We start from the raw sequence: 11,248 nt of genomic DNA, 5'->3' as shown, positions 1-11,248 counted from the left end.
AGAGAGATGAGAGAGAGAGAGAGAGAGAGAGGAGAGAGAGAGAGAGAAGATTTAGTGTTTAGGGTATATCCAAGAATTTAGGGTTTAGTGTTTGGATTTTTACCCATGGGTTTAAGCTTTGTCCATGGGTTTAGGGTATAGTGTTTAGTGTTTATGATTTATTTTTTTGTGACGGTTTTAAAATTGTTAAAAAAAATTCATCTTTTTGCAGCTAATAATATTTTTCTTTTATTTCAAAAACTTAACACAAATTATTATTATTTTATTAATATTTAAAAAAAAATTGTACATTAATTGACAAACTATGATTAGTTGGTAATTCACCCAAGAAAAATTCATGATAAAATATTAAACGAGGAAACATTTCCATATAAATAAAAATTGTGGTAGTTGAAAGATAATCTATGAATTAAAAGAATGTTTACATTTTTATATTTTTCAAAGAAAAAAGGTTTACGATGAAGGGGATACCAAGAGAGAGAGAGAGAGAGAGATTTAGTGTTTAGGGTATATCCAAGATTTTACAGTTTAGTGTTTAAGATTTACCCAAGAGTTTAGGGTATATCCAAGAATTTAGGGTTTAGTGTTTGGATTTTTACCCAAGGATTTAAGTTTTGTCTAAGGGTTTAGGGTATAGTGTTTAATGTTTATGATTTACTCTTTTGTGACGGTTTTAAAATTGTTAAAAAAAAATCATCTTTGGCAGCTACTAATATTTTTCATTTATTTTAAAAACTTAACACAAATTATTATTATTTTATTTATTTAAATTTTATAAAACTGTATATTAATTGGCAAACTATGATTAGTTGGTAATTCACCCAAGAAAAATTCATGATAAATATTAAACTAGGAACATTCTCATATAAAACAAAATTGTGGTAGCTAAAAGATAATCAATGAATTAAAAGAATGTTTACATTTTTATATTTCTCAAAAAAAAGGGTTTACGATGAGGGGATACCGAGAGAGAGAGAGAGAGAGAGAGAGAGAGAGAGAGAGAGAGAGAGAGAGAGAGAGAGAGAGAGATAATAATTTAAACCTCAAACTATATTGAATTAAGTAATGTGTAAAATGCTTATAGTTTTGAACCACAAAGACTCAATGGAGAACAAATTTAGTTTTAGTAATACATAAAACATATGAATCGTATTTGAATAATACATATTTATATTAATAATACATAAAACATCTGAAGAACAAATTTAGTTTTAATAATACATCAAACATTTGATTAGATATTAATAATATTTATCTTACTCGAATTAGATATTATACACAAAATCAGTTCTTCTTACATGGTTTTAAGAATACAGCCAAGTTCTGTGGAATCCTTACATGTTTGAAGTCAATGACCTATGAGGAAGGTATGTTATTATACAAAAATCATTCATATGAAAATCAAATTGTATAATAATAATTATATCTTTATATGCAAGTTCTTGCAAATGAATTAGAGTAAGATAAATCACACCGGTGATATGTATAAACTATTGAGACTATGGAAAAGAGGTTTATGGACAAGCTTTTCAAACCTCAACAGTTAAGGATTTGTATAGACATCGAGTCATTCTCACTCCCACAAATGATGAAGTGGATAAAATAAATGATTACATGCTTTCGCAGTTGCCAGGTAACATGTTTTATGTTTACTCGTATATTCCAGTAAATTTTTACATGTCACTAAAGTAAATGATTTACATATGTTTCTATCTTAGTGACGTCTATACCGTAAAATCAGCACCACCGAGATTAAACACAAAAAAACACACAAAACCCAAATTCCAAACTATATATATATATATATATACTTTCTAATATTTTCGAAAATTGCTGATCTAACCATCTCATCCCGCGCAAGGCGCGGGTAACTACCTAGTTTTTTGTTATTTCGATTAACCAGCATTTAGCGAATTATTGAACATTCCCCATAACTAAAACTATTGAGTACGTGATTAGACCCCTAATCAAATTAAATTCCGATATATTTTTCTATTGTTGCATGTTTGGTCATATCCTTTGACATGATAATATATGACCAAACGGACCAAGTAAAAGGAATGTATATTATTGAAAGTTAAAAATATCTAAAGCTAAGACAAAGTATCAGAAACAAAATTACCAAATCCATTCACTAACTCCCAGCTGCCTCATCTGCATTTTGAGAACTAAGCCACCGATATTTTCAACTGTAATACGATATACTGTGTGTTTCAAAAAAAAAAAAACATATACTGTACTATACAAGAATAAGTGTATTTTACATCTTTTATATAATGCGCTTTAGCGATATATAATATGAGTTTAAGATTTGCAGTTACTATCAAATCTTTGACTTAGTTTTACAAATTTCTAATTCAAAACCAACTTAAGCTATCTCTCTTATATACCAACCCTAGATCAATACAATTAAATTAGTATCCTTTTTAGATTTACCTTCACTTTTCCATGGAATATTACTTTTCATACCATCATGGATTTGCTTAATATTTAAAAGTTCATTAAGGGTAAAATAAGAAATAAAAAAAAGACCAACTAAACTACCCACATAGCTAACGACATGGAATATATCTCCAAGAAATCAGTCAATACAATAACTCTATTCTTATTTTTCTCACTACAAGAAAACACGCCGATATCGAGGGGTTTTTTCCTCGGTATTTCGTCGGAATACGCGTATTCCGACGAAATACCGAGGAAAATGGCCCTCGAAAAAAACTCGTCGAAATTTCATTTTCCGTCGAAATTTCCTCGAAATTTTGTGACGGAATTTCGAGGAAACATATTTCCGAGGAAATTTAGAGGACTGACCTTCGTCGAAGAGGTCCTCGGAATATATTGAGGAACAATTCCCTCGGTATATACCGAGGATTATACCGAGGGAATGACCTACGAAAATTTTCGAGGAACCTGTCCCTCGGAAAATTCCGACGAAAGGTGTTCCTCGAAAATTTTCGAGGAAAGCTGTTCGTCGAAATTTTCCGAGGGACAGGTTCCTCGAAAATTTTCGAGGGCTGCTTTCCTCGAAAATTTTCGAGGAACCCTCCCTCGGAATATACCGAGGAACGCTTCCCTCGGTATATACCGAGGACATCTGTTCCTCGGAATATTCCGAAAATTAAATTTTTTAAAAAAATTTTTTTTTTAAAAAATAATATTTTTAAATTTTAAATTCGTAAATATAAAATTAAAATTTAAATTAAAAACATATTATTTAAAATTCAAAGTCATACAAACGAAAAGAAAACATTTAGAGTTTTTGAAATAAATTAAACTACGGGGTTTGGAAGTCCGGGTCTGGCATGTTCGGGAAGTCGACGTTGGCGTTCGGGTTCATGCTCCTCATCATCGCCATCATTTGCTCGTTCAGCTTCCTCTGTGCCTCCCAGCCCGCCTCTTGACTCGCCACCATGGACTCCAGCGCAGATATGCGAGCATCCTTGTCCCTCATCTGGCTCAGAAGGACTTCTTGATCAACATAGGACGGTGGTGGTGCAGAAGCAGACGGAACCGAGGGAGACCGACGAGCCAAACCGAACAAACGGCCCTTCTTCTTTGGAACCGACTGAAAAAGAAAGTGTAAATTTAAATAATATAAAAATTTAAATAATATAAAAAAGGATTGAACTTTAAAAAATGAACTTACCGCTTCAACGATTTGGTTGATCCGAACCCGAGGCAAGCCGGTCGATCCCGTGGAATCGTCATCCTCGGTTTGAAGCTGAGACACTTCCTGTTCCATCTGACTGTCGATAAGGGTGACCACATCCCTCACAACACCATCATCAATCTCGCCGGTCTTCTTGTTGGTATACGCCGTCTTTATTAGGCGGAGATGATCAACCGGCTCCCCCTCATTTTCTTGCGCCTTGGAAAAAACATAAATTAAACAAACATTAGTAATTAAAAGAAATGCACAAAAAAATATTAGAATCTTAAATAATATAATAAAAACCGACAAGCTTACCAAGCGATCTCCCAGACTGGCTAAAGACTGAGCACCCAAGTTATGGACGTACATGCCCTTCCCCTTACGGTCGCTCTTGCGGTTGGTGGAGTTGGTGGAAGAAGTTGCTCTGACTTCGTTCTTACTCCAATGCTCACTCAACTCCCGCCAGACCGTCGGGTTCATCCCCTTTGGAACCTTTAAAAAAAAATTGTTAAATAAATAAAAAATATTTTAAAAAATAAAAAAAATTGTATCATAAATAAAAACGAACCTTGTTTATTTCCCACTTCTTCTTCCACGAGTGCATCTGCTTCCCATAGTTGTCCATAACTTTATGGACGAAGTGGTAATAGATAAACAACGTATCATCGGCATTCCAGTTGAATTGTTGCTGAAAATAAAACACAATTAGTAGAAAATTAATATTAAAGATGAAAAAAATAAGTAAAAAATAAGTAAAAAATAGAAAACTTACCGCAAACTGTTGAAACCACATATGCTGCTTCTCGAGAGGGAAGTCGGTGAAAGTCGGATGTCCATTGTCGAGGGACGAGTACATCATACTGTTGATCCATCCGCTGATCCCGTTCCCGGATCGGTCAAACCTAATAAAAAGAATTAATTATTTTAGAATTAAATATTTTAAATGAATCAAATTTTAATGAAAAAAAAAATAGATTTAATTACCATGTCTGACCCTGTCCACGTGGATACTGAGTGAGATATGGAAGATGGTCACGACCCGGCTGTCGAACAAACTCCGCAACTCTCAGAAGTGCCGGATGAGCAGGAGCATGAGCAGGAGCAGGAGTGGGTGCCACACCGGGAGCGGGAGGAGAAAGAGAGGGAAATGGAGAAGGAGATGTCTGGTAGGAGCTGTACGGCGATGCGGAACCCGCAATGGAGCCGCTCCCCGAACCACCACGACCACGACGCTGTCGAGAGGGGGTATGTTCCTCTTGAGACCTTTATATAAATAAATTTTATTTAATATATACAATTATTTATTTAATTTGTTAATATATCAAAATTGTTTAATAATTACAAAAAAACGTTTTAAAATCAAAAAAACGTTTTAAAAATTCAAAAAATAGTTTTAAAATCAAAAAAACGTTTTAAAAAATCAAAAAAACGTTTTAAAAAAATCAAAAACACAAAATAAATCAAAAAAAAAATATACCAACAATCCAAACAACAATCCAAACATGCAAATCCTAAATATTCCATTCAATCCTAGAATTTTCTATCTAACAATCTAAGTTTCGAGATCTATAAAGAGAGGAAGAGAAGAGATATGAACTTACATGGGAAGAGAGGAGAGGAAGAGAGGAGAGGAAAGAGGCCGAGAGGAAGAGAGGAGAGGAGAGGAGAGGAGAGGAGATCCGTCGAGGAAGAGGAGAGGAGAAGGAGAGGAGCCGCGAGGAAGAGAGAGGAGAGGAGAAGGAGGCGGTGAGGAAGAGAGGAAAATCGAGAAGGAGAGAAATGGGGAAGAAAAGAATGAAAACCTAATTTATGAGGGTCCGACGGACAGGGTCCGTCGAAATTTCCTCGAAATTTTTTAACATGGTCGTCGAAATTTCCTCGAAATTCTCTTGTTCGCGGCTAGGGTTTCCTGGTTAATGAAAAACAGTCCGAGGAAACCATTCCTCGAAATTTCCTCACAATATTGTGAGGAAATTTCGAGGAAATAGGGTTTGGGGTTTTGAAAACATCGATTTTTTTCCCTATGTCATTTCTTATACGAATGTAATTCATAATAATGAGGTTTCTTTGTATAGATGATCATAAATAATGAAATAACACAATTACAAAAATTATTGTAAGTATTTCCTTTAACGTTTATTAAAACGTATAAGTGTTTATCTTATGTTGTGTGGTTTTCGTCTCAATCCGCAAAACATTGTTTTCGGGTTAAAACCCTAAAGTTGGACTTTATAATCTGGCTAAGACACTTAATGAAGGTTATATACGTGTTATTCAATCCGCAAAACGTTGTTTTCGGTTTAAAACCCCCTGTTCCTCGAAATTCCGTCGAAATATTTCGACGGAATTTCGAGGAACACCAAAAAATTGGCTAGGTCCTCGAAATTCCCTCGAAATATTTCGACGGAATTTCGAGGAACACCAAAAAATTTCGAGGGTATTTCGACGAAAAAAGGTGTTTTAAATCAAACTCCTAAAATTATCTTTGTCGTCGAAATTTCCTCGGAATATTTCGAGGAAATTTCGAGGATCTAGGTAATTTTTATCAAACCCCTAAACCGTTAAGGGTAATTCCGAGGAAATTTCGAGGAAACCCTAACTTCCCTCGAAATTTCCTCGAAATTAGTAAAAAAAAAAAAAAAAAAAAAACTACTCTGATTCCGACTCATCATCAGCAGATGAATCTGAATCTGGATCTTGGTGAAACTCTCCAATAACTGGTTCATCCTGTGCGTGAACGACGGCTTCCTCTGCGAAGTCGGTGAAATCTACTACAAGGCCAACTCCTGCTACGTCTTCTTCTGCACTTAAGTTACTGGATGTGATTGGTTGTAGTGGGTCTTCCAGCTCAGAACTCCCCTGAACTCGGCCTCTCGGGTTGAGTCTGGTAACAGTAACCCATGGATCATCTCTGTTCCTTATCCGGGGGTACTTGATATAACAAACCTGTAACATTTTAAAATTTTTTAGTACAAGTTTAAATTATTACACATGATGACCAATAACTTACCTGATCGGCCTGAGAAGCAAGAATGAAAGGATCATAATATTGCAGCTTTCGTCTCGAATTAACTGATGTAACACCAAATGCATCTGTTCTCACACCTCGATCTGGAGTGATGTCGTGCCAATCACAATAGAAAACAGTACAGCGCAATCCAAGCAGGCCTAAATACTTGATTTCCAAAATCTCATGTATGTGTCCGTAGTATACATCATCTCCCGATGCAGAACAAACGCCAGCATCATAGGTCGTACGCGAACGTTTCGTCTTTTCAGTTGTGAATGCATATCCTCGAGTACAAAATCTCGGATATGACTTCACAACATAGTTTGGTCCAACCACCATCTCGCGTATCCAATCGTCAAATGTTTCACCTCTGGCCAAACCAGCAGACACCTATTACAAGATGCTCATACAGATACATCCATCTATACTGCACAGGACCACCAAGTTCCAATTCTCTTGCCAGGTGAATAACAAGATGCTCCATAACATCAAAAAATGAGGGAGGAAATATCTTCTCAAGGTTGCACTGAATCACGGCTATGTTAGTCTTCAGATTTTCAATACCTTCAAGAGTCACTGATCTGGCGCATAAATCGCGGAAGAAAGCACTTATCCCTGCTATTGCTTCATGAACATTTCGTGGTAATAGTTCCTTGAAAGCAAACGGAAGTAAGCGTTGCATCAACACATGACAATCGTGACTTTTTAAACCAATAAACTTTCCTTCCTTTCTGTCGATACAGTTACGCAAATTAGATGCATAACCGTCTGGAAACTCCACATCGTTTGAAATCCAATCGAAGAACGCATTTTTTCCCTCTGCATCAAGTCGGTATATGGGAAAAGGAGCCCTACCATTCCCATCAACATGAAGTTCTGAACGATCACATATATCAACTAAATCCAGTCTTGACTTCAAATTATCCTTTGTTTTACCTTGAACGTTAAGGATCGTGTTCATGAGGTTGTCAAAAAAGTTCTTCTCAATATGCATGACATCTAAATTATGCCTTAGCAAATGATCCTCCCAGTATGGCAGATCCCAGAATATACTTTTTTTGTGCCAGTTATGTAGGTTTCCAACAGCATCTACCGGAAAACGCGCATGTCCACCGATGTCTGGCGTCCTTTCTGCACCAAAATCTCTTAGTTGTGTCTTCAAACTTTGCCCACTAATTTCCGCAGGTGGACTGTCAAACACCTTCTTGTTCTTAGTAAACAAATTCCTACTCCTACGATATGGATGATCAGGTGGTAGGAATCTCCTGTGACAGTCAAACCAACACGTTTTCCTTCCGTGTTTTAGTTGGAAAGCATCAGTGTTATCTTGACAATATGGACATGATAGCCTTCCATGCGTTGTCCATCCAGATAACATACCATATGCTGGAAAATCACTTATTGTCCACATTAGTACTGCCCGCATTTGAAAGTTTTCTTTACACGAAATATCGTATGTTTCAGCACCTTGAGCCCATAGTTGTTGCAACTCATATATTAGTGGCTGAAGAAACACATCAAGTGATCTCTTAGGATGCTCTGGTCCGGGAACGAGAATGGAGAGAAACAAAAACTCTCGTCGCAAGCATAAGTTTGGGGGTAAGTTGTATGGTGTAACAATGACTGGCCATAGAGAATATTGTCTTCCACTCTTCCCATACGGGCTGAAACCATCAGTACATAATCCAAGGTAGACATTTCTTCTCTCATACGCAAAGTCGGGATACTTTGATTGGAAATGTTTCCACGCTTTTGCATCTGAAGGATGTCTAATCTCACCATCTGTTGAGTGCTCCGCATGCCATCTCATTCGTTGCGCTGTGCGTTCTGAAAGATACAACCTCTGCAACCTTTCCGTCAAAGGCAAATACCACATCCTTTTATATGGCACTGGAACTCTTCCACTAGTATCTTTATAACGAGGCTTCCCACAAAATTTGCATGTAGTCCGCTGATCATCCGCCCTCCAATAAATCATGCAGTTATCGCTGCATACATCTATTACCTGATAAGATAAACCAACCCCAGCTACGAGTTTTTGAACCTCGTAGTATGAACCTGGAGCTACATTATCCTCAGGTAGAATACCTTTAACAAAATTAGCTATCGCATCCACACAGTCTTCAGCCAAGTTATAATCTGTTTTAATGCCCATCAGTCTCATAGCAGATGATAAAGCTGAATGACCATCTCTGCAACCTTCGTACAATGGTTGCTTTCCAGCATCCAACATTTCATAAAATCTCCTAGCTTCTGCATTGGGTAAATCTTCCCTTCTAAAATGATCATTTATCATCTGCTCAGTACCTACACCATAATCTACATCCGCCCTAATTGGTTCTTCTAATCTAACCGCCGGCTGAGGTTCGCTAGTACTACCAAGTTCATAATCAGTTTCCCCATGATGATACCAAATTTTGTAACTTCGTGTAAACCCACTCAATAATAGATGAGTCCAAACATCCCACTCTTTAATAACTTTTCTATTTTTACAATTAGAGCAAGGACATCTTAACTTACCTGTTTCTGCTTCCGGTTGTTTGCGAGCTACCCTCATGAACTCGATTATACCTTGATTGTATTCTTCCGTAAGCAATCTCGTGTCCGGATCCAAATGAGGTCGATCCATCCAAGAACGAAAATAATTTGAAGAAGACATATTTTTTTGGAATCAAATTCGTGAGACTAGGAGAGAAGAAGAAAAGAAATGGAGTGAATGAAGAGGAAGAGGGGTGGCTGTATTTATAGAAGAAATCCTCCCGGCATACTGAGGAAATATCGAGGAAATTTCGAGGGAAACAGACATTTCCTCGAAATTTCCTCGAAATTGTTTAAATCCCCCAACGGCTCTCCCAACGGCTCTCTAACGGCTACAAGATGTCGTCGAAATATTAGAAATATCCGTCGATTTTTTCCGACGACCCTGGTTTCCTCGGTATCCCCTCGAAAATTACAGAGGAAGTTGGTGTTCCTCGAAATTTCCTCAAAAAATAGTGAGGAAATTTCGAGGAAACCCCATTTCTTGGTTTCCTCGGTATTTCCTCGATATTCTGTCCGAAATTTCCGAGGAACTCATTTTCCCTCGGTATTTCCCTCAGAATCTGCGTGTTTTCTTGTAGTGTCTATTTCATTTCATAACACATATATTTGGCTTTCTTTACTACTCCAATCCAAGTCATAGTCGTCAAACCATATCATCATCAACCCAATCACATTCAACGCATCATCATTTAGCTCTGCATTTGAAATATGCAACAAAATTATCAATATAGCAAATAGCATGTTTTAAATACTATCAAATATTAACAAAAAAATAAAACAGAGAGATGCTTTTATATAATTTGTATATATTACTTATATTGTAAGTTTAATATATGACCAACACATTTTCATTTTGCCTATGTTATAAACACCTTATCTTTTCGGTAAGATTGCATTCATGTAATTTAATAACTTTTTATTTAAAATTTAAATATATTCTATTTCTACAAAAACAAAAGAATTCTTAAGATCTTAAATATTATTTAATCATGTTGATCTTTTAATTATATTTAGTTCTATTATTAATATTTTATGAGTACATTTTTATGGGTTTTCCAACAAACATATAAAATACTTATCAAATATTATATAGTAATATATATTTTTTGGTAGGAATTATATAGTAATATATTAGTTATGAAAATAAATATATAAAAAACTAAATTTAAGTATTTTCTAAATGTTTCTTAAACATAAAATATATACATATCCAAAATATTATTTGATGTTTTATATCATTTAACATACAAAATGTCAAAAATAATTTAGATTATTTATTTATATGTGTAATATGAATGATAAAATTAAACTTTAAATCCAAAGTAAACCAAACGAAAACATTATTAATAAATTTTCGATAACAAAACTAAAAAACCTAACTTCTTTACTAAAAGTTATACAAAACAGATTTTAAAAATATAATTAAAAACTTAAATAAAAAAATAGAAATTATCTATTGGTTCAACCAGTGGTTCAGGTAACCAGGTTCCAAGTTTTTAGTGATTCGTTGATTTTTAAAATATTAGTTTTTTAACAAAACACAAACCTGATTTATTTTGGGTCATCCGGTTTACCGGTTCAATCGCGAATCAGGGTCGGGTTTCAAAATAGTGAGTACGAGACTTTAATTTTTAGGTCGATCCCAGATCAGGTTTTTTGAGTATGAATATTCTTGACTAATTATGTTTGGTAACTAATAAAAAATATAATATGTTGTAAACTTATGAATACAATTTAAAAATAATTTTTGAAATACATATGGCAAAGTGTATAATTATGCAATTGACATATTTAAATGTTACCAAAAATATATTAAATTAAATTAATATAATTACAAATATAATTACAGAAAACATAAATATAAAAATTAAATCTCCCAAAAAAATGAAAACAAAAATATACTCGTCCTTTCAAAGGACGGATCAGAATCTAGTTTCATCTTATTTTGCGATGGTGGATTCGTAACAGTTATATTAGATTTCCATCCCATTTGGTGTTCATGTATTCACTTTCCTCTGAACCAACTCTTTAACTTTAGGGGCCAA

At 35.1% G+C, this 11,248-nt stretch overlaps 3 protein-coding genes across 3 annotated transcripts; all 3 read right to left on the bottom strand.

The window, feature by feature from the left end:
- Positions 1–3,274: 3,274 nt before the first annotated feature.
- On the bottom strand, positions 3,275–4,132 carry LOC130501850 (uncharacterized). The gene is made up of 3 exons (XM_056996670.1): positions 3,968–4,132; positions 3,647–3,868; positions 3,275–3,565 (listed from the first exon to the last, which is right to left on the bottom strand). Exons 1-3 carry the CDS (start codon positions 4,130–4,132, stop codon positions 3,275–3,277), a joined length of 678 nt encoding a protein of 225 aa, XP_056852650.1.
- A 55-nt stretch (positions 4,133–4,187) lies between these two features.
- On the bottom strand, positions 4,188–5,156 carry LOC130501849 (uncharacterized). Its single transcript, XM_056996669.1, has 4 exons — positions 5,134–5,156; positions 4,637–4,915; positions 4,425–4,554; positions 4,188–4,340 (listed from the first exon to the last, which is right to left on the bottom strand). The coding sequence occupies exons 1-4, from the start codon at positions 5,154–5,156 to the stop codon at positions 4,203–4,205; spliced, it is 570 nt and encodes a 189-aa protein (XP_056852649.1). The 3' UTR covers positions 4,188–4,202.
- A 401-nt stretch (positions 5,157–5,557) lies between these two features.
- Positions 5,558–7,248, bottom strand: LOC130501851 (uncharacterized). The gene is made up of 2 exons (XM_056996671.1): positions 6,663–7,248; positions 5,558–6,598 (listed from the first exon to the last, which is right to left on the bottom strand). Exons 1-2 carry the CDS (start codon positions 6,999–7,001, stop codon positions 6,302–6,304), a joined length of 636 nt encoding a protein of 211 aa, XP_056852651.1. The 5' UTR covers positions 7,002–7,248; the 3' UTR covers positions 5,558–6,301.
- Positions 7,249–11,248: the final 4,000 nt, after the last annotated feature.

The sequence above is a fragment of the Raphanus sativus genome, unplaced genomic scaffold, assembly GCF_000801105.2.
Source record: "Raphanus sativus cultivar WK10039 unplaced genomic scaffold, ASM80110v3 Scaffold0310, whole genome shotgun sequence".
Lineage (NCBI taxonomy): Eukaryota > Viridiplantae > Streptophyta > Magnoliopsida > Brassicales > Brassicaceae > Raphanus > Raphanus sativus.
Note: the sequence above shows the minus strand (reverse complement) of the source record. Positions and strands in the feature narration are given on the sequence as shown.

What these genes read in the sequence shown, in the direction of transcription:
- LOC130501849 (XM_056996669.1), bottom strand. Translation starts at nt 5,156, where the DNA reads ATGTTTGGATTGTTGTTTGGATT. An exon ending in TTTGGATTGTTGTTTGGATT is followed by an intron (nt 4,916 to 5,133) that starts GTTGGTATATTT and finishes ATTTATATAAAG; the next exon opens with GTCTCAAGAGGAACATACCC. An exon ending in CGTGGACAGGGTCAGACATG is followed by an intron (nt 4,555 to 4,636) that starts GTAATTAAATCT and finishes TCTTTTTATTAG; the next exon opens with GTTTGACCGATCCGGGAACG.
- LOC130501851 (XM_056996671.1), bottom strand. Translation starts at nt 7,001, where the DNA reads ATGGTGGTTGGACCAAACTATGTTGTGAAGTCATATCCGAGATTTTGT. An exon ending in TTGCTTCTCAGGCCGATCAG is followed by an intron (nt 6,599 to 6,662) that starts GTAAGTTATTGG and finishes AAAATGTTACAG; the next exon opens with GTTTGTTATATCAAGTACCC.
- LOC130501850 (XM_056996670.1), bottom strand. Translation starts at nt 4,132, where the DNA reads ATGAACCCGACGGTCTGGCGGGAGTTGAGTGAGCATTGGAGTAAGAAC. An exon ending in CCAGTCTGGGAGATCGCTTG is followed by an intron (nt 3,869 to 3,967) that starts GTAAGCTTGTCG and finishes GTTTTTTCCAAG; the next exon opens with GCGCAAGAAAATGAGGGGGA. An exon ending in TCAACCAAATCGTTGAAGCG is followed by an intron (nt 3,566 to 3,646) that starts GTAAGTTCATTT and finishes TTTCTTTTTCAG; the next exon opens with TCGGTTCCAAAGAAGAAGGG.